Genomic DNA, 20,679 nt, shown 5'->3' with positions numbered 1-20,679 from the left:
AAAGGAATGCAACCAGTGCACCCTACAATCCATACACGAAGAAAGAGAGAAGAAAGTGAAGCAAACTTGGGAAAGGAAGATGCCACTGAAAGCAACCCATTTTGATATAAGTGGATTCCACGGGCTCTTGACGACATCCCTGGGTAAATATTGGAAACGTTCTCTGTGGAACCCTGGGGCTGGACAAGCACGACCTGTCAGCATGAGGGCTGCCATTATCTGGATCAGATTGGCCTTGGACGGACATAACAAGGGCCTTGTTTCCAGGGTCAAGCCGCGGCGTTCACCTAATCCCACACGCGGATTGGAGAGAAAAACATCAGTGGAGATATAGCAGGTTTTGGAATCGATTTCGAGGCTGAATGAAAGAGCCACACCTTTTATCCAGGAGGCCACTACGGAGGTGCGTCTCAGAAGTCTTTACGCACGCTAGTAATTATAGCTGTATCAAAAGTACAATACCCCCCAACCAAATAACTACGGACCTACGAGTACCTTCTGATTTCAAAACAATCGCCAGCTTGAATCTCGTCTCAAATAATTTCCAATGCCTAAAAATAATTGGTTTCATCCAATTGCTATTTGCATCCAAGCTCTAGCTTTAGTCTCTTGGGGAATATCAGTTAATGAAGTCTCTACTGCTCTAGGAATTCCTGCTAGAACCCTCCAGGTGATTGAAAAATGAGCCAAAGACCGCGGCTATAAGCCTCAAGAGAACCAGTGAATTGATATTTCATTTGTTGAAGATGCAAAGCGATCAGGACGCCCTAAAGAGATAGATTCCAGTAAAGAATCTGAGATATTGGATTTGATTCGCAAGGATAGAGCTGGCTGAGAGAAATCCACTGAGATTCTTGCCTTTGAATCTGGTATATCCCAAGCTTATTCCCTTTGCAAAGGAGTGCCTTAAAGATCAACCAAGGACTCTAGTGCAAGAAGATGGAGCACCAGCACATATTCATTTTGCGCAGAGAAAGTTATATAGTTTACATGGAATAAAGCAGCTGCTTTGGCCAGGGAATTCACTGGATTTAAATGCAATTGAGCCTGCTTGGATGTGGATGAAAAGGTGTATGACTTCTTGTGGAGCTCCACGCGAAACCAAGACTGCAAGGGAGGTTTGGCTGCAAGCCTGGAATGAGCTTTTGCAAGAGAAGATTCAACAGTGGATTGAGTGAATTCCACATCACATTCAAGAGATTATACGGCTTGAGGGAGGGAATGAGTATAGAGAGGGTGGTTATAAGGGTCCTCGAGAGTATAAAGGTCAGCGTTTAAAGGGAAAGATCTCAAAACGGCAGGATCTAGGAAGGGATTGCTTAGCTAGTAGATTAGAAGCTGCAGAGACTCTAGCAGCTTTACATCTTGGAGATATGAACACTTGGGAAGATGTACAAGAGGAGAAATGAATCCCTGATCAAAGGTACAGGCTGATCCATACTAATTTGGTGGGGTTCAATGTATTTCTGGTACTAGCCTAATTACTAGCGTGCGTAAAGACTTCTGAGACACACCTCCGTACACTTCCAAGAAATCTCAATATTCGAGCACCTCCAATCGATGGATGGACGAGCCATGGGGGCTGGCGATCTTGGTTTCGAAGCATTGGCGTTCTGTTCTTGGCAACAGTCGTTTTAGGGGCGAATCATGGTGCGCTTTACCCTTCGACATAGTTTTCCTTCGGGATGCAGCGCTCGCGAGACTCGTTCGCTTCGACCTCATAGGCTGGCCACATTATCGCCGACAAACCCCTGGTGCGGCGGTACCCTGCAACCAACTATTATTATAGTCATCGTCCAGGATGCCAATGAGAGAACCTTCAAGTTATGGACGGGAAGAATATTTTCCGTCCCGGGAGCCTTGTCGCGCTGAATACGGACCCGGAATCAACAATCGTCCTCCCCTTTACACCCAGAAGACCCGGCAGACTCGCTACCGGCTTACGTGGTTCCTCCCATATCCTTAGCTGAGCTCATTCTTAAGGAACTCCGTACATTAAAGAGCAATGATCTGAGCGTGAAGGTCATGGACTTTGGAAACGGTCAGGATGACCTACTTAAGTGTCTTGTTCGGTTGCATTTCAACAATCTAACTTGGTTTTTCTTATTGAATATCTGCGGCCTTTCGTCAAGATGATCCAAAGCCTCCACCATACTCAATACCATATATATGAGCCCCTGAAATTGAGATCTGCCAAGGATCGAGCGGCATACTTGCATCGGACTGAGGGATCAAGGGGGACATATGGTCATTAGGCCGCACTGTATATACCATTTCAGAACGCTCGTCCATCAGGTTGCCAGGCTCTCGGGGACTAAGATTAACCCTCAATTTCGCTTCTAAATTTACGAAATGATATGGTACCTTTATCTTTCCCTATACATGGGGTGATGGGGACTATTCACTATTGGAAATGGCCAAACATGGAGGCCCATGACCTTCTCCGTAGCTTGCATCCTTAGATATCAAATACATTCAAGGTTTGCAGTTGCGTTTTGAACGAAATGTTGTATCTGGACGTGGTTCCGAGGACTAATTACAACGCTCCAGTTCAGGTGCGTCTCGCCTAACGCTTGATGAAGACTGGGCAGAAAGTCGAAGACGCATATCGAATTGTTCACCCAAAGATAAATCTCAGCCCTAGGAGCAGAATACGAACCTACTTATCGACTTGCTCTGCAATACGCTAAAAACCGAGTCGCAAGTCGCAGCTCGGCGCAAGAGCTCTCGCACCATCTGTGGTCTAGTATTGCGGGATTTGAGAGCTGAGAGGAGAGTCAAGGGAACCTTTATATAGCGGTGCTCCATTGCCCTTCGTTGATGCTGTCCGCCACCCGGGTCATAAGGCTGTTTCTCGACAATTTTCTGCGGATTCTAAATCATAGTATGTCAAGGCTCCCATTTTCCTAATCCTAAATACGACTAATGATAAAGCCGAATCTCCAAATGTCTCTTGTAATCCAGCATGGACCCTTTCTCCAAAAGGAATGTAATAATATCCACTCTGCGCTGAACTGTGGATGATGCTTTAATCATAGCAGAAGGTGGATACCAGGGATGGGTGATACGAACAGCGCATGCGATAGAGGCAGGATCAGTATACGAAAGGTTTAGGACGTTGATGGAGGGGAAAATAGAGAAGGTGGGCCTTGGCGTTGAAACAGCGGGACCAAGAAGGTTTATATCTCTCAGCGAAGTGGGCACCGGTCGCCTCACTAGATAGCCGCGCTTTACCGAAACAGGCAGTTTTGGACAGGCGTTTGTACTACAGGACACCCCGGAAAATCCGGGTAAACCAAATTTCCTTTTTCAGTATAGCGTCCCTATTCAGATAAAGCGTCTCGCGCTTGGCTATGGGATATAAGGAACCGTGCTTCCCGCTGCTTTTGTGCTTCTCATTGTTTTCTCCTTATTTCCATCTCTTTGTGCTTCTCTTATAGGTTTCCTCTTATTTTTGTCTCTTTGTTTTCCTCTCATTTCTCCCTCTATGTATCTCCTCTCTCCTTGCTGCTACTGGGGACTGTGACTCGCTTGTGTGCCGGGCTCCCTGGCAAGTCTGGTTGGATGTGTTTCTTTAATAGATTCGTGGAGAATCTATTGTTGGTCAAAGTATGAGATACCTGCGGCGGTAATTGTTTCATCTGCAGCCTGGAGATTAGAAAGTTTGCTTGTAACTGTTGGCTTCCTGAACCCTGCTGCATGTGGTGAACCATCTAGCCTACCTATCTACATACCGACATATGTATGTTAGGTATGCCTCACCCTCGGGCTACGAATTTCATAACCTCAGCTTACCTACATCCTGGGTTAAGAATGAAACTTCCAGCGCAGTTCAACGGAAGAGCCGGCTTGGGGGAGGGGCGGCAGTGGCAGTGGTAGTGATAGTAAGAAAAAGGAGAAGAGAAAAAGGAAAGAGAGAAGCGAGAGAGTGATAGTATGATGAGAAATAGTACATACTTTGCGGCATTTCCACTGCGAAGGTCTGAAAGAAAAGACGCACTATTGCGGGATTTTGGTTTACAGCAAATGCTATAATATACGAAGCAAGCCCTTTAAATGAATGTGCTAGGATGAGATGGAATTAGCATCCTGATTACATTCAGCAAGATGAAGTTCCCAGTGCCTGGTCTTTCAGGCTCCTTCATGAAGCTTCTAGTGGTTGCGTTGTCAACGCAACTTGTCTCGGGCAATGGAAGTTTTCATCTCAAAGTCAGCGACTGCAGCCTATTAGAAGAAGGTCTTGTATTCAAGGCAGTCAAGAGTATGAAATTAGCTGTGAGTTATCGTATCGATCTAAGCAAGCCAACTATTCTTACTAACAGTTGTAATAACATAGGCTTCTGTTGCAGAGGATCGCACAAAGAAGTTACTAGAAGTGCTTAGGAAGAATCCAGGCCCAGACGATTCGGTTAAAGGCTCTGATATCTCAAGCTTGATGTTTTTTGAAACTATGTTTGGAGAGGTGGATCCATGCGGAGGGATTCAAAGGGTGGAGGATATTTACAGTCAGTCATTCCAGTTTAGATAGTCTGACTCTTTGGCTACTAACACTGACTAGAAAGAATTGTTACGTTTCGGGAAACTCTCCAGAACCCTCAGTATAAGGTCAACATTGTATGTCGGGAAGCTTTCCTGAAGCAGGAAGAAGGCCGTAAGTTGAATTATCATCACTTACTTAACTACATTTGCAGATCAGATTGGCCTTGTCTTGTTAACTATACTGCTATCCTAGTTGATATGGATACTGAAGTCATGGACATGCGGCCCCCAGAATGGGGCGGTCAAAGGTTAAACTTTGTTGAGTCTAAGGACCAGTTGTTCCCATGTAAGAGTGGGGAGACACAGGCCTGGTCCTCAACAAAGTATGACATGGAACCAGAGCTCGTAGACCTTACAGTTCTATGTGATCAAGTTTTGAAGTCTTCGAATTGGAACGAATACAATTCTGTGCCGTACGAGACTTTACGAAAAAAGGAGTTTGAACCCGATTCCAGAAAAATCGATGATATTGATGATTACAATCTTGCAACTATATTGACCCATGAATTCTCACACTCAGGCTCAATATACGATTGTGACCCTACGGGTATGTACGGCACGTAAGAGTACGCTTAGCATTTATCTAATCTGAGAATATTAGAGGATCACGATCTCAACGGAGAACTATGCTATGGGTGGAATCTTGTCACTCAGCTTGCCCAGAAGGACCCAGTCGCGGCGTCTAGAAATGCTGGTAAGTTGGACTGCCATCTGGCTGATGAAACTTAAAGCTGGAAGAGACTCAGCGCGCTAATGTGATTCCAACAGACACCTTTGCAATTTTCCTCCTCGGCAAGTATTCCCGCACCAAACCTAGTCTTGAATTTGGGTGTCTTCCGCCTATGGCTCTGGCTAACAGTATTGGATCTTTATAGGAATGACGCTTGACAAGAATGACTGGTCAACGGGAAGCAGTAAACCCGTACCTCCCGACTTTCCTGGGCCGATCAGCCGCCTTACTTGGAATAATGGGAAGTGGCAGAAGTAGAGGTTGGCCAGCAGCCCTCGGCGGAAGACAATATCTATAGTTCCTGTGGTAGTTATCCTTCATGTCTGGGCAGGCAATTAACATCCACGCTCTGCAGTTGAAGGAACCAACAAAGTCCTCTAGTAGGGATTTCGCAGAGGCCTTAACCTTCCTCGGATACAAGTTGTTCTGTCCCACGCCCTGTTATCGCTGGCCACCCGAGATCACAATATCTCAGTTATCTTTTACCCAAGTGATCTAGTTATGTTCCTCGTTAGTTAGCCAATGGATGCTGTTGAGATTCCCGACTCTTTCATGTCCGTCATTATTCTAATCCTAGATATTCGTGACACCTACACACTCCTCTGCCTTCTAACCAACACAACCATTACGATGCCCTTCATCCTCCTACCCGACAGAATCAGCTATACAGACGGGGCATTTGCTTCACCGTTCCTTCTTGCGATGCTAAAGCTGCGGCGACGAAGCATTACATATATGTAATTTACTATACCCACTTGAACAGCTGTTGGTGAGTTTTGTCATGGCTACAATCGACGAAAGCGATGAACCTGTTGGTCGGCTTGGAGGGCATCACCGAGAGCGTAGCATTGACTACTGGAAAAATTTGGGGCAGTTGTCTTATAGTTGAAAGCTTGGGCTAGCTGTGACACATTGCTCAATTTGAAATATTTTCTTGACTCTCATGGCGAAGAAAGAAGCACTGATTCTACACCTCTGTACGGAGTATGACTGTAAGGTATGTTGCAAGGTCTTTTAAGTTCCCATAATTTTTCTCGCATGTCACATGTATAGGTGATGAATATTTGAGATGAGCTGCTCTAAAGATTATGAAAGCAGTGAATCAGGAACAAGTGAAGGCCACATAAAATATTACTGCCAAAGGCCACTGCAAGTGGCATCAGATTAGGTGTAACTTCGAGTCACTCCGTACGGGGGTATATATGTACGGATAACCCGCCATTCCTCCGTCGGTAAGATTCGGAACCACCAACTCCTACAACTCAAGCGCCGAGATGCAACTCCGCAACGTAGTTATGGAGATCGTATACCAACATTGCACCCATTCTATTAAATCCCAGAGATATCATCGCCAGGGATTTTGTGGCCATGGTCCTCTGTTCGAATTACTGAGAACTGAATATGATGTTAGGGCAGAACCGCAGAGAATCTCTGCATATAAGCAGTACAAAGCCCTCGGTACAAAACATGGAGCGACGAACCGCTCGGTAGCCGCTCAACCCTCGAATGCTGTCAAGCACGCAGTAGGGAAGAAACGACGCTTACACCACTACAGCCAAATCCCTGATTTTAGCCCACGTTGCAGGGCGATGATAGGATAGCCTCCCTATCAGCGGTTCATAGCGCACCTTTCAGCTATGTTTTGGCCCCATTGTCCTTGTAGTGATACAGCCGAAGAGGGCTCTATTTTTAACATCGTTGGCTCAGCCATCCCACAAGATAATCGCGACATGAGGTTGTCGACGCGATCAAATTTGTTATCCAGTTATGCTGCCCGGATCCTACATGAAGCCATCGAACAATATCTTGTTCTGGCATCTCCACCATGTCCACTTCACCGGACATCACAGATTATGTGAATCGCGGACCTCTGACCACAACATTCACCCCACCGACAACATGCTTCCAGACAGCATCCAGGGTAGTTATGGTCTTGGGCACCAGCACAGGCACAACGACCTACTATGGACACTGGTTTAAAGGTGATACGGCATGTTATCCTACAGGGACGATGCCCGCGAGTCTGCTCCAAGAGCCTACATTCTGGGGAACTTATTTGTGTGAGTTTTTGTGAGCTAGTTAGTCGCAAAATGTCAACTACAGAAGCTCATGTGTTGGTGGTAGATTCTCCAGGGCTGCATTGTCCCAGAGGTTGGTCCACTGCAGGACAAATAACCGGATCGTGGCAGGATCTAGATGTAACCGGCAGCACCAGCGGTGCCATCTGTTGCCTATCGTAAGTTTCACTTCCTCGCGCATCCAAGTTTCCGAACCGATCTCGTCTTCCACAGGGCTCTGAGCTACTACGCCAAAAACCATCAATGCAGACGTATTCTCTCCGAGTCTGCCACCCTCACATTTTCCCATGCCGGCGTGGTGAAGACGACTGTGCTGGATACTACTCTCAGCGTCTATGCGGACGGAATCCCGCTGATCTGGGAGTCGTCGGACCGTCTATCCATAGCAGAGCCGACGCCACCACATGGCGCAACAACACAACGCACAGCATCCCAGCCAACCTCCACAACATCAGACAGCAGCCTACCCAGCAGAGGTGGGCTCTCGCAAGGAGCCAAGATCGGTATCGGAGTTGGCGTGTCCGGGACAGTGATCCTCATTGCCGCCGTGATCTTCTTCCTCTTTTTACGTCGGGCATATCGAAAGACGATGCCAATGGAAATGCCAGTGCCAGTGCCCATGTCGCAGTACAAAGTACCTACAGAGCTTCCTTTGCAAGAGCGAAAGGCAGAACTCTCAGCAATAAACAACTCTCACCATCACACGCCATATTCACGAAACAAAAGTCCCTCTGAACTGCCTTCAGATTCTCTGAATAATCCATCTAGTCTGTCTACAGAGTAGTTATCCTGGATTTCCATGAAAAAGGGAAATATTCTTTCATATTTCAATGTGTTGCACCATCGCTGTACTCGTAGATAGATATTAATTAATTGACTTAAGGGGGCGAAATCACAACAGCCTTTAGCATTCGAGGATACCACTTGTTTTGGGACTTCCATCCAATCACAAGGAGATGGCTAAAATTAGTTAACTGTTATTCATGTTGACAGCATTTAAAAATCGAGCTATCTTTTTAGGGCATCAGCTTCATCGCTAAATAACCACATGCTAAGCTGTCGTTCTGCTCAGTCAATTTGAGTGAGGCCGCCCTGAAGGTTATAGCTACATGGTTGCAAGCCCCTGAACCAGAATTAAAATCAGGAACATCAGGACTCCAACCATGGAGCCATGAATGCGCAAAACTGTTCCTTTCTAATACCAGAATAGTTATTTACAGAATATCCGAATCCACTATCCACAAAAGATGCCCAGAATGTCTCCTTGCATTCAAGCCTTTACAAGTGCAGCAATTAAGACTACGACCCTTTCTGATTCTGTAAAAAGTAATTTTGATAGTACCAACTCTACCATCCTATGATGTTGAGCAGAGGGAGTGATCATGCTAAATATTGTTGGGCTGTTTGCGGATGTAAGGTTCAGCACTTGTTGATTGTCCAGGATGTCTCCTGTATCTCTCAGGCCATCAACAGGAAGGACAAAGGCCTCCGAGTATGCTCCTTGGCACCAGAATCCATGATTCACTCGTTAACTTATACTCGACAATGTAATTCTATGTACATACATATTTATTGGTCAGTCGTTATCGGTGTGTTGGGATTTCACATCATATGCAACAAAATATTATAGAATCTTGCAAAGGGGATCCACCATTCAAACTCCAATAAATGCGAAAGGGATATCGTAGAGTCATTAGGTAGAAATATAGACGTTACACGGCATCTGTTTCAGGGAGTACTTCGTCGGGATCCTCACCCACTTGTCGACTTATTGTTCTCACGACCTTTCTTAAGGCCATAGATGCGGGGCTTTCAGGATACCGGTCCATAAAATTTTCTCCATAATCACACGCCATACCAACCCGAGGGTCTAAAGGGACAGAACCTAGGAAAGGGATTCCCATGTCGGCTGCGAGTCTGCCGCCACCACCCGTCGTGGGCTTGAAGATTTGCGATTCATGAGTGCACTTTGGACAGACAAACCCAGACATATTTTCCACCAATCCTAATATCCTTATACCAGCTTTCCGGCAGAAATCGATCTCCTTCCGGACATCGAGAAGGGAGACTTCTTGTGGAGTAGTGACCAGAACAGCACCATCGACCCCGGACTCTTTGAGGAATGAGTTGACTGAGAGATGTTCATCCGAGGTGCCTGGAGGAGTATCGACTATTAAATAATCCAACTCCCCCCACTCAACATCCTTCAGAAACTGTTTGATCAACCCGTTTTTCTTCGGTCCCCGCCAAATCACAGCGTCGTCTCGGTTTGGCAGCATAAATTGGACACTCATCACCGCAAGGTTATCTGACACCCAAACGGGGTTCCATCCAGCATTGCTCACATGAATGGTCTCCGTCTCGACATCCATCATTTTCGGTATCGAAGGTCCACAGATATCCGTGTCCATCACACCGACGGTGGAGTCTGGATTGGATGCAAAGGCGTTGGCAAGGAGGGACGTGAAAGTAGACTTTCCAACTCCACCTTTACCGGAAAGCACAAGAATCTTGTGCCGTATCGAGGAAAGACGAGCGGTTATGATGGGTATGTCTGGATCGGGGCCTTTTGGAGCTGAGGCACAAATCGATTGGTTTGGGCAGCCGGCGCACGCATCGCCTTTGCCAGCTTGTTCCGATTCTGGACCCGGGCAGTGCTCTAAAAATTTAGGATTAGCACAATGTCACTATTGACAGTTTATCTGGGCGTTTTGGTTATTAATCACGTACCGGGCTCGGGAGCGACGAGTTTCGGCGCCGCTTTCGATGCCGCGCCAAGGGCAACGGTTGGCTCTTCGAACGAAGGAGCCATTTGTTTTGAATGATATGAAAAGTTAAGTAAATTCAAAATAAGGAGATGAGTTATTCCAGCCCTGAACTCCGGGTATCACGGTTCCAAAGTGGCTCCAATATCCCAGCAACGCGATGAGGGCCAAATATCTTTCGCAGTGGCGACTCTCGGGCGGCGGATTTGTCATGGAGCCCCGCTAACTTTAGAACGCCGCGGCTGCTGACAAGCTTTTTGAGCTCGTTAAGCTTATCCGTGTCCTCCATCCAAGGGCGAGCAGCGCATTGGCTTTCGATACAAATTGTAAGCTGGGCTATATAACTACACTCTGATGCAAAACTAGGATCATTACCTGCTTCTACTCTGTACTGTACTTCACCTACTGGGCTTGTAGTAAACGTTCGGTTTGGTGGTAAAGAAAAATGGGGAATTATAATTTTCTCAAGACCTGCCGGTGTTTTATGCAAATTACTTGTGTCCGAGAAAGAGGCAAGATCTCGAGGATTTATTTAGTTAGCTACGGAATACTGCGTACATCCGCAAATCTTGACTATTTTCATTATTGCACTGCTCGCAACTTGGTACCAGGTCCTGCACAGACCATGGCCGCCGCAACGTTCTTCGCCCCAGACCCACATGGAGATGCAACCATCGAAGGTCCGTGTGGACATATCGAGTGACAATCCCTTTAACGAAAAGGCACAATTGGCAACTAATGATGTGCGCTGGCTACGGAGTACATATACCGGAGGATGGCTTTGATCGCCGCCCTTCTGTGAAAGGATTTTTCACCATGAAACACCGGGATATTTGATGCCCCTGGAAGTCGGCAACTATTATGGAGTACGGAGTAGTCGATCATCAAATTTTGGTTCTTAGTCGCGTGCTGTCATCATCGAATGTATAATGTCAAGTTTTGTTCCATATCAGCACATCACTTAGGTGGAACACGCTTTCAGTATGTTCCGGCGTGTTGAGTTAACTCGGGAGGTTCCCGCTCTCGAATCTCTCGGTCCACTGGAATGACTCGACGGCCGAACCCGGAGCCTATTACCACATCGGCACGGAACATCGATATATGGGAAGAAATGCTGTTCATCGTGCCTGACTCCATCCGTTTTGCAAGGATAGAAAGCCGATCGGATAACCAGGGCTGGTCCGTGTTACCGTATTCGAGGGGTGGTTGCACCTCAGTAACAGTTATTAAGGGCCTCTAATAACCGTTAAACTCAATTAGGCGGTGCTTTATGCACGGCATCTGTAGCGTGTATTGAATTTATTTGCGCTCTGCTGTCCCATCTTCGGCTTGTGGCGATGGTGTGGGCAGCTTGACGATATCAAGGATGGAGTTGTGATGGCGGGGGCCGTCCTTGGATGATGACTCGCACATGCTTTTGCCAAGAGTCGATGTCAATTTCCTCATTTCGCTTGGTCAAGGCGGATTTGGACAGACAGCATCTGTCCGGAGAACGGAGTCCACGCTGGCCAATTAGTGTGATACCTCAGTTCTAATCATAGTAATTGGCTGGTTCCTGGATAACAGCTTGGGTGCAAGGTACGTGCTCGACATCCTCCTCCGTTCAACTCCTGCCCTAATCCCTGCGTTGGTACAGAATCGACCTCCCAAGTCAATTCAACTTGACAAGCCTCTCCAGCAACTCCTTCCGGCTTCCTTCTGCGGCTTAACCCGCATCCGCATCGTGATAATTAGGGCATTGCAATGGCTGAGGCCCCAGCTGTGCCCATGGGCGGTGCGGGTCTCCGTGAGAGGAAAATACAAGCTTCCCGGACCCAGGAACCTTCACCACCCGCGGACTCTTTGATGAGCAAAATGCGGACAGACGAGTCAAGTAAGATAGAATCGGAAAAGAAAACATTCGGTAGGACGCCGGATGGCACTGGTAAGTCTTCTGCTCTCCCTGTGAGCCGACGGGCCGCCAGAACAGCGCCAGCGTATTCAGCCGTATCATTTGCAGGTCTTTGGGTTCAGTAGACCAAGGCTGGACTAGTCCTCCAGTATTTTGATGAGGCAACGTTTAGAACCACAGAACTAATATCATGCTGGTAGTATTTACGGTACCTCATACTCGTGATATGGTCTCTCAATTGCTCTCCCCGTCAGAACCGAAGAATCTATCCGATATTCTTGTCCTCACAATATTGGCTCTTCATATCTTATTGCTTCGGTCCCTACCAGCGTCAATTCGCATACCCGTTTTTGCAGTTATCTTCCTATCCTGGAGAGCGGCCTATAATATCGGAATAGGGTGGCTATTACATATGCAATCGAATCACCGGACCCTCGTACTTTGGGCACGGAAACTACGATTGTTCGTTGATCCAGCAACTGGACAAAACCCACACCCCTTTCTATATCGCTTTATCAAACGAGAGCTTGAAACTAAAATCCCCGAGGACTACACCTTTGAAAGTGCTCCCATTGAATATAATACGTGGTTGGTTTTTAGGCGGGTGGTAGATTTGATCCTGATGTGCGACTTCACTTCCTACTGCCTGTTTGCCGTTGCTTGCGGAAGTCGTCCGATTGGAGAAGGCCTGTTTGTTATGATGCTCCGGTGGCTTGCGGGGACGAGTCTGGTCTTGTTCAATCTTTGGGTTAAGCTAGACGCGCATCGCGTGGTCAAAGACTTCGCTTGGTACTGGGGCGACTTTTTCTATCTTATCGATCAGGACTTGACCTTTGATGGCGTTTTCGAGATGGCACCACACCCGATGTATTCGGTCGGGTACGCTGGATACTACGGAATTTCGTTGATGGCCGCGAGCTATAAGGTCCTCTTTATTTCGATTCTCGCGCATGCCGCCCAATTTGCTTTTCTCGTGCTTGTTGAAAACCCGCATATCGAAAAGACATATAATGCACCTCCTCCAAGAAAGCGAGTGGTTGATCATGACACAGCTCTACATGAAGACGTCGGTTCTCGTTCCAACTCTTTTAACAGCGACACCACTCCTCCACTTCCCGTCCCGTCCACCACTCAGCCTCGATCAACCCATGCCCTTGTTGGCAGCATGGACGTCCACCGGGTTACAGATGTATCCGTACTTTTGATTCACCTGCTCTTCTTCGCCCTGACAATCATCACACCCTCAACTCCAGCATACCAGTTTTTTTTTGTTTTGAACGCAGCCGTCTGGAGGATATGGTACTCCGCTGGAATTGGGTACATATTGGATCGTCAATCGACACGGAAATCTTGGACACGTCACTTTGTCAAATTTGGAGAAGGCCAGGATGAGGCATGGAGACAATGGAAAGGCATCTATCATCTAAGCATGACGACTTGCTACGCCAGTTTTATTGCCGCAGCGTGGAAGATGTATACGTTACCACAGGACTGGGGTTATGGATTGGCGATCTTGAGACACGTCCTCGGCGCTAGCTTGATTGCCTTGCAGATATGGACGTCCATGAGCATATACGAGTCTCTGGGAGAGTTTGGCTGGTTTTTTGGGGACTTTTTCTATGATGAATCCCCTAAATTGACTTACAGCGGCATTTACCGATTCTTAAATAACCCCGAACGTGTTCTCGGTCTGGCGGGTGTGTGGGGCGCCGTTTTGATAACAAATAGTAGGGCAATGATTTTCCTTGCACTCCTGAGCCATACGCTAAGCATCGCATTCATTCAATTGGTCGAACGTCCGCATATGCAAAAACTCTATGGACGAAGTTTGCGACGTGATGCTGGGTTGGTCAAGAGTATCAAACGGTCTTTACCGAATTCTCTGAAGCAATTTCAGGGTAGCGTTGACAAGATTCTCGACGAATCCATCGAGTTCGTTGAAGAGGTCATTGACACCGCTCGACCCAAACTTGCTGCTGGTGTGAACACCTTTGTGAAGGATACCACGGCACTTCTCCACAAATACCCAGCTCGGATTACGATTACACGTCTGGAACCAGATCTTGCTGGCTATGAGATGAAGGACTACTCTCTGACTGTTGAGGGCACACAGCTGGCTCAGTTTGATAAGTCAACCGATGCAACAAACAACAAATCTCGGAATTCTAGACGCAGTGAGGACCTAGTTCTTGAATATGGTGCGCCGATCAAAGTGAAGTGGACTGCTCCTTTGAACCATAGCAAAAAGGACTGGATCGGGTTGTATATGGTTACCCATAACTCCTCTCGCGAGATTACAAAGGTCTCATCCCAGGGTCGGTGGATCGCTACTAACGAAGGCGCTTTCGATTCCTTAACCAGTGAAGTTGGGCTCAAAAGCAGCGACGTCATTATCAAATATGCGGGAAATGACAATGATAAAACTCGAGAGGTTGCCTCAGGAGAAATTATTTTCTCTGGGGAGAAGCTATGGTGGAACCAGGGAGTGTTTGAATTCAGATATCATCACAACGGAAAGCACAATGTCATGGCGATATCCCGACCATTCGAAATCCGCATCGCAAAATTCGATGAAAATGAGATTCCACTGGACAATTATGCCGTTGTAAGGCCAGCAATTGAAGGGGCACTACTACCAATCATCCAGAATTGTTTGGATCGGGACCCAGACATAGCGCCGCAGAATGCTGAGGAAGCTTTTGGGTCTCAAGTCGATCGGGATAGCAAATACACAAAGAGGGTGGTTTTTGCTGTCCAGCACATGTCAGTTACCATACTTGTCCCACCCTTTGAAGCAACGTCAGACACTGCTGGGCTTAACTGACATCCGTAACTCATAGGTTTGGTATCGAGTTTGCGCCTGAGGTTGTGAGCGCGGATGGTAATGTTCGGAATTTGGCCTGGAGAATATGCAATGCGAAAAAGGTTCTTGTAAGTATTCTCCTCACTTGTGACAAGCTTGATATGACCTTCTCTTTGCGCTTTCTTCTAACACATTGTTTAGGCACCGTATAGCATGTCCTGCGCAAGCGGCGCGACCACTCCAGTCCAGGAGGACTAGCTAACCTTGCCATTCGTGTATATTTCCTCATACGCTTTCATCCGACGGTCCGAACCCTCGAGGTGCTCGCCCCAAAGCAGTCATTACCGTCTACTATACCTCTGCCCATGGAATCCTTTGCTAAAAATCTAACATTTGGTGACCACCTCCTTTAGAGAAATGGTTTGAAAATATTCAATCCTTAATAATGTTTTATGTTGCATTCGCTTCTGGGTGAATTTACGACATTATGGAACAAAAACTAAAATTATTTGCAGGGCTTGTTCTCCCACATTGTTTTGGATTACTAGTTTATAGGCATACAGGAGTGGAATGTGTTGAGTTCGTATGATTAACGGGATGTGGGGATGTCTGTCTCATGGTTAGAGGAAAAGAGACTCATGCAAGTCGATTCTTATTTGAATTGGCTATTTACACTTGATATTCTGTATAAATTTTACATGGATATGATTAGGGTAAATAATATAATAGTTGAATGAACTACCAAATTGCCTTAGAAACAAGTAGAAATGTGAATTGCTCATGCTCTTGATAAGTTCGAACGTAAGTAGATTAATTATCTTGTAGCAAAACGCTGATATATTTAGATAACATATTTCTGCATCCATTACAGCCCTCAGGTTGTTGTGCAGGGTGAATGTGGCTGACTACCCGGTACCTACTTGAAGTTCTTCAAGTTAGCTCACGGATCCAAGGTGATACTCTTCGAAAAAAAAAAAAAAAACACAAGTCCACAACGAAGTCAAGTGCTATGCATATCAGGATCGTTACTTTGGTATTTTGTTTTCTTCAATGATGTTGCAGAAGCAGAACTGAAAAAAATAGATTCTCATCATGAAAATAGCACTTGAAAGGTGGAAACGCAAGCAGAAATATATACCTGGAAAAGCTACTTTGCCAACAGTCGGTGTTGGCAGCTCAAAGATAGGGATATTACAAGCCTATTAACTCTTGAGTTAGCTTCAACTCCGACGGCTCAAAGCGTAAAACAGAGGGTGAATGGATACACAAGTCAGATGGTAGTGCATGTTCTGTTGGATCATGGTGTATCTCCAAAAAAGAACTTTTGGTTAAATTTCCTCATGACAAGATGGAAATGAAAGGAGCAGACAGCAGCCATACATACCTGATACTATATGCTTTGCCATGGAATTTTTATCTCATCTCAAAACTGAATATCGAACCTTTTTTCTTTTTGTGTGAAAATGGGAAAGACGAAGTTCAAACCTTCAAATTTTAACTGCTAACGGAAAAATGATATTCCATCCAAGGAAAGCGCAGCAGCTGACAAACAGTGCAAACATGGAGCTTATCGTCAACCGCTAATAGCGCAATTTGCAGTTCGCAACATCAAACAGCGCTGGAGGCAGCTCAATTCTATGCAGCAAGCGCTTACACAATGACAGATAAGAGAAGAATAAATGGACCTCCTGGAGGTACTCAGCCTCCCGTTTTTTTGTCCCCATTATCAGCTGAGAATCAAAAATCAATAGCTGAGAGGCCCATCCGCTCACGGAAGGCTGCTGAGCTCAGAAAAATATGTAAGTTTCAAGCGGATGGATAAGTTTTATGTTTATTGCGCTGATGCATTTGGTTGGAAGTTCTGAAAAGTGGTGTTATCCCTTCGGCGTCAGGATCCGCATATCTGGAGCTGCAGCCCTCCAATGATCCCGCATACAAGTCCAGAACCCTCATCCCACCCTCTTCGTCTCTGAAGCTCGTATGTACGGTCCACGGCCCTAGGCCTCTTCCACGTTCTGCACCATTCTCTCCCAACCTTCTTTTGTCAACCCACGTTAAATTTGCACCGTTCGCTGGTAGAAGACGGAGGGGTTATATACGCGACATGTATGAGAGAGATTTAGCGGTCCACCTTGAAACCGCCCTTGGGGGAATGATTATTGGAGATCGATGGCCCAAGAGCGGTCTGGATGTGACCGTAAACATTTTGGAGGGAGAAGATGATCGATGGTGGGGCGATTCACTCTCCTCTGGGCCACTGGGTGGAGTTGACGGTTGGGGATCAATGAACGTTCTTGCAAGCTGTATAACAGTTGCTTCAGCGGCAATCGTCGATGCTAGGATTGATTGCTTGGATTTGCTCGCCGGAGGTGTGGCTGCTATTGTGGAAGAGAAAGATCGCATGAGCCAGGATACCAACTCGAAGGAACAAGGGAGATATTTGGTGCTGGACCCCGACCCGTCTGAACATAGGGACATTGCATCCCTTTGCATAGTCGGATACATGCCATCTCGGGACGAAATAACTGAGGTTTGGCTTAAAGGAGACGTGTCTGGTGTTGGTTACGACTCCCTTATGGATGGTGCTGTCGAAGCTGCTCGAGCTGCGCAGGCTATTGTTTTAGAAGCAGCAAAAGAGTCAGCACAACGATTTGCTAATTTACCAACGAAAAACCTTTTGGATGATAATGAGGATCAAAATATGCAGTTATGAAATGAATGCACACCACCTTCGCAGGCCCGAATCGTTCACAACCTTGATAATACTATTACAGCATGTCTCTGCTATCTTCTTAGTACAGCAACATGTTGGCCCTTTCTGTTGTTTTCTACATTCTTACTTGGCTTATTTTGGTATTAAGTAGTCCTCAGTTGTTAGGTTCTGCTCTTCGCCAATCTGCAGCCGTGAGTGAGACATACCAATGTAATGCTGATATTGCACACAAGTACAATGTCAGTTTCTCCGCTTGTCATCTGATTTCCTTTTGAACCCATTGGCTTCTTTGACATAGGTATTGTTATCTCAACCGCCACCCTCTTACCTTTGTACCATGATGGGTTCAAACCTTTTTTTTTCTTTTTTTTTTTTTTCAATTCAACCAACTTCCTCTATGTAAAGACCTTATTTCTACCATTTATATCCTTGGAAAGTTGGTCTGATCATAATTGGAATTTTGTTCAAGCATTGCATCAAGAAGTGAGAAACACAGCTTGAGGTATGCCTTCAAAACTACAGCTTGATGTGAACCTATGGTTCCTGTACATCTGTCTACAAAAGTCCGATTACAAGACTGTGAGTCTGCTCCACCCCCATAGCAGTATCTCCAGTAATGGATATGAATGTAAACGCCGTCAAAGTTGATATACCAATTGTCCATATGAGGCTTGATTGGACAACTGGGGACTAACACAGTCAATTTTTAGATCGACTTCAGTGCCGTCGGCCAAGCAGCAAATATAAACCCGCCTGCGGCGCGAATGCGATTCACCCGCTTGAAAAAAGCAATAGAAAGCGGCGCGTTAAACAGTTCCACAGGAACATCCCTCGTGGTGGAAGGTGCCGGCAGCATGCCACTGTCTATCGGCAATAGGAAAGGGAAAGCCCAACCAAATGCAGCCAAACGCGCCAAGGCTACTACGAAATCGAAAGCAGACAGTAAGGCAAAGAGTGATGCTCCCAAGCCCGGAGCAGGATCCTCGCGTCCTGGAGCCATGGACCCGGTGGTTAAGATGGAGACTGACGATGTCAGAGATTACGGTATAAGGGATAAAAACAGCGTGAACATTGCCTCGAATGAGGACGACGATGAAGATGATATCCCCCTTGCAGTAAAGCGAAGGGCGGAATTAGCTAGGAAGCGATATGGGGCTGTAGATGGCGCGGCTCACGAGAAGAAACGCAGAAAGATCGACTTCGAAAACCAGAACTTAGTTTCAACCGTCCCCATTGGATTTCCCTCATCCGAAGGGCGGACTTGTTTAAACAGCATGACTGGTGGCGAGCTGGGATCCTCGGGGATTGCGCAAGCAAGTTGCTTCACTGGGGCCGATTGGGTTGGCTATATCCCCCAACTGCAGGAAGGAGTACAGCAATCGAGCTTTGCAAATATGCAGCCCCGATTGACGACAAGCTCGCCGCTACGGGCATGGAGAGAAGGCGTTCGGTTGTCAAATCCATACCAACAATACCCGGCTAGCCCTGAAGGAAACGGCAGCCCGACCCAGCTTCTTCCAAACATGGACTCTTTTGAAGTGGCTGCATCCTCACAAATTACTTGCCCAAGCACCAGTACTATGTCCCAGGCCAGGGACTCCCACATCGACACAATCTCGCTCTCGTCAACATCATCCTTAACATCGCCTGTGATAGAACCAGCCGCCTCTCAGGTTGCATCGTTGCAACAAATGGATACCCTCTGTAACCGATACCCAGGATTCCAAGAAACCACGGACAAGAAATGGAGCTGGAGACAATATCGACTCCCACATATAGTTGTCACTGATATGGACCCTCACTCACCTCGCAATTGGCTAAACCCCGGCAGCCTCGTGGCGATCGGAAAGGCAGAAAAGGCAGTGAACAATGCATTGTTTGGGCCGGGCTCTCCTGCATTTGGACGAAAGCTCCCTTTATCCCGCATGCAGGAAGCAGAAGCTGAGGGGAAGGGGAAAGATCCCAAGCAATAATTGGAAGTTCCCTGGGTCCCATTGGCGGAGAACCCACGAGAGTAGAGCAAGGCATGGCTTGCTCTTGATTTTGGGCTACGTTCAGAATTCGGCTCTTCCGGATTGCTGACTCGCCACATATGCTGTTAGTATTGGAGCGAAAGTGCGATTGCTATGCATGAAGTATAATCGGCCTGCCGCTGTTGCATATCACCGTGGCGCATGCTATTGGGTATACTGTTGGACGAGAACCAAAGTCACTGCAAGTTTGTATGTATGGAAGGACTATTGCACGAGGCCGCACATCTTCCTCTGTAGAGCATTAGTCAATGATAAAAAGTCCCTTTCACCGTGAGGAATTCCTCCTGATCAGCCGCCATCCACGGTCTGCTTCTGATACTTTACAATTGTACAAGTGCCAACTTGGGGTTAATATTGCCCGAAGCGGGAAGTCAGGTGAGTCGAGGGAGACCTTCAACCTCATCTTCTGCGTTGGGTTTCTTCAGACTCGTGTGGCCCGCCCGTGCGGCCAATCGCGGCTGAAATTGACCGTCTATCAGCAAACGCAGAGTCGGGACACACTTGCTCTTCCGTTTTACATCCCTTCGACGCCTGACTTGACGAGTGATGAATGACCGCGCGGAGTGGAGGAGCAGTGGTAAGTGAGTTTGGCATTTCCATGGATCGATCTTAGGCTAAAATATTCCGTTTGATGAAAAGACTTTCCTCTGTACGAACCCCGAGTTCTAGATCGAAATGTCGTGGCGTTGAAGAGATGTGAGCACAGAGGCCATTGCGTCCTTCGAGGGCGTAGTTCATGGGACAAAGCGGGAAGCCACCGCAGAAAGGATTCCCTTGGCTTTGAGCAAATCACATGTCGAGTTGAGACGAAAAACGTGTTTCCTTCAGCCCGAAGCGATGGGTTTGTTCATGGCCCTAAAACAAGACGCGAACGCCTTGGGTCGGGGCCCAGCGGCCGCATACGATCCAATCAGATCCCCGGCAGGGAAACCCCTGTTCAAAACGAGGATGGATTTAGCAGTCCTAACACGGAAGTGTTCTAGCGGGTCTCCACAGCAAGGAGTGCGCGGGCAGCTTTGAGCTCGAGACCAGCAGGAAAGTTCGAATAAGCCGTTGGAAAAATGCCCCAGCCTGCAGCTCAAATTCCCGGTGGGTCGATTGGGGTCAAGGACACCCATGCCAGCAAG

The 20,679-nt window shown here is 46.9% G+C and overlaps 7 protein-coding genes across 7 annotated transcripts; 6 read left to right on the top strand and 1 right to left on the bottom strand.

Moving 5' to 3' along the window:
- Positions 1 to 4,107: 4,107 nt before the first annotated feature.
- CIMG_00313 (uncharacterized protein) lies at positions 4,108 to 5,814 on the top strand (the record flags this gene model as incomplete). Its single annotated transcript, XM_001246541.2, has 7 exons — positions 4,108 to 4,275; positions 4,337 to 4,505; positions 4,559 to 4,651; positions 4,733 to 5,086; positions 5,141 to 5,233; positions 5,308 to 5,331; positions 5,415 to 5,814. 7 exons carry the CDS (start codon positions 4,108 to 4,110, stop codon positions 5,525 to 5,527), a joined length of 1,014 nt encoding a protein of 337 aa, XP_001246542.2. The 3' UTR covers positions 5,528 to 5,814.
- Positions 5,815 to 7,051: 1,237 nt separating this feature from the next.
- Positions 7,052 to 8,131, top strand: CIMG_00314 (uncharacterized protein; the record flags this gene model as incomplete). The annotated part of the gene is made up of 3 exons (XM_001246542.2): positions 7,052 to 7,329; positions 7,394 to 7,505; positions 7,561 to 8,131. The coding sequence occupies exons 1-3, from the start codon at positions 7,095 to 7,097 to the stop codon at positions 8,129 to 8,131; spliced, it is 918 nt and encodes a 305-aa protein (XP_001246543.2). The 5' UTR covers positions 7,052 to 7,094.
- A 736-nt stretch (positions 8,132 to 8,867) lies between these two features.
- Positions 8,868 to 10,265, bottom strand: CIMG_00315 (cytosolic Fe-S cluster assembly factor NBP35). Its single transcript, XM_001246543.2, has 2 exons — positions 10,078 to 10,265; positions 8,868 to 10,006 (listed from the first exon to the last, which is right to left on the bottom strand). Exons 1-2 carry the CDS (start codon positions 10,157 to 10,159, stop codon positions 9,060 to 9,062), a joined length of 1,029 nt encoding a protein of 342 aa, XP_001246544.1. The 5' UTR covers positions 10,160 to 10,265; the 3' UTR covers positions 8,868 to 9,059.
- A 1,276-nt stretch (positions 10,266 to 11,541) lies between these two features.
- On the top strand, positions 11,542 to 15,547 carry CIMG_00316 (phosphatidylethanolamine N-methyltransferase). Its single transcript, XM_001246544.2, has 5 exons — positions 11,542 to 11,690; positions 11,749 to 12,036; positions 12,204 to 14,766; positions 14,844 to 14,934; positions 15,008 to 15,547. The coding sequence occupies exons 2-5, from the start codon at positions 11,856 to 11,858 to the stop codon at positions 15,062 to 15,064; spliced, it is 2,892 nt and encodes a 963-aa protein (XP_001246545.1). The 5' UTR covers positions 11,542 to 11,690; positions 11,749 to 11,855; the 3' UTR covers positions 15,065 to 15,547.
- Positions 15,548 to 16,427: 880 nt separating this feature from the next.
- On the top strand, positions 16,428 to 17,778 carry CIMG_00317 (3' exoribonuclease). The gene is made up of 2 exons (XM_001246545.2): positions 16,428 to 16,605; positions 16,666 to 17,778. The coding sequence occupies exons 1-2, from the start codon at positions 16,464 to 16,466 to the stop codon at positions 17,517 to 17,519; spliced, it is 996 nt and encodes a 331-aa protein (XP_001246546.1). The 5' UTR covers positions 16,428 to 16,463; the 3' UTR covers positions 17,520 to 17,778.
- Positions 17,779 to 18,023: 245 nt separating this feature from the next.
- Positions 18,024 to 19,492, top strand: CIMG_00318 (uncharacterized protein; the record flags this gene model as incomplete). The annotated part of the gene is made up of 2 exons (XM_001246546.1): positions 18,024 to 18,098; positions 18,230 to 19,492. 2 exons carry the CDS (start codon positions 18,024 to 18,026, stop codon positions 19,490 to 19,492), a joined length of 1,338 nt encoding a protein of 445 aa, XP_001246547.1.
- A 606-nt stretch (positions 19,493 to 20,098) lies between these two features.
- Positions 20,099 to 20,535, top strand: CIMG_00319 (uncharacterized protein; the record flags this gene model as incomplete). The annotated part of the gene is made up of 2 exons (XM_001246547.2): positions 20,099 to 20,129; positions 20,222 to 20,535. The coding sequence occupies 2 exons, from the start codon at positions 20,099 to 20,101 to the stop codon at positions 20,533 to 20,535; spliced, it is 345 nt and encodes a 114-aa protein (XP_001246548.2).
- Positions 20,536 to 20,679: the final 144 nt, after the last annotated feature.

This window comes from Coccidioides immitis (assembly GCF_000149335.2).
Source record: "Coccidioides immitis RS genomic scaffold supercont3.1, whole genome shotgun sequence".
Taxonomy (NCBI): Eukaryota; Fungi; Ascomycota; class Eurotiomycetes; order Onygenales; family Onygenaceae; genus Coccidioides; species Coccidioides immitis.
Note: the sequence above shows the minus strand (reverse complement) of the source record. Positions and strands in the feature narration are given on the sequence as shown.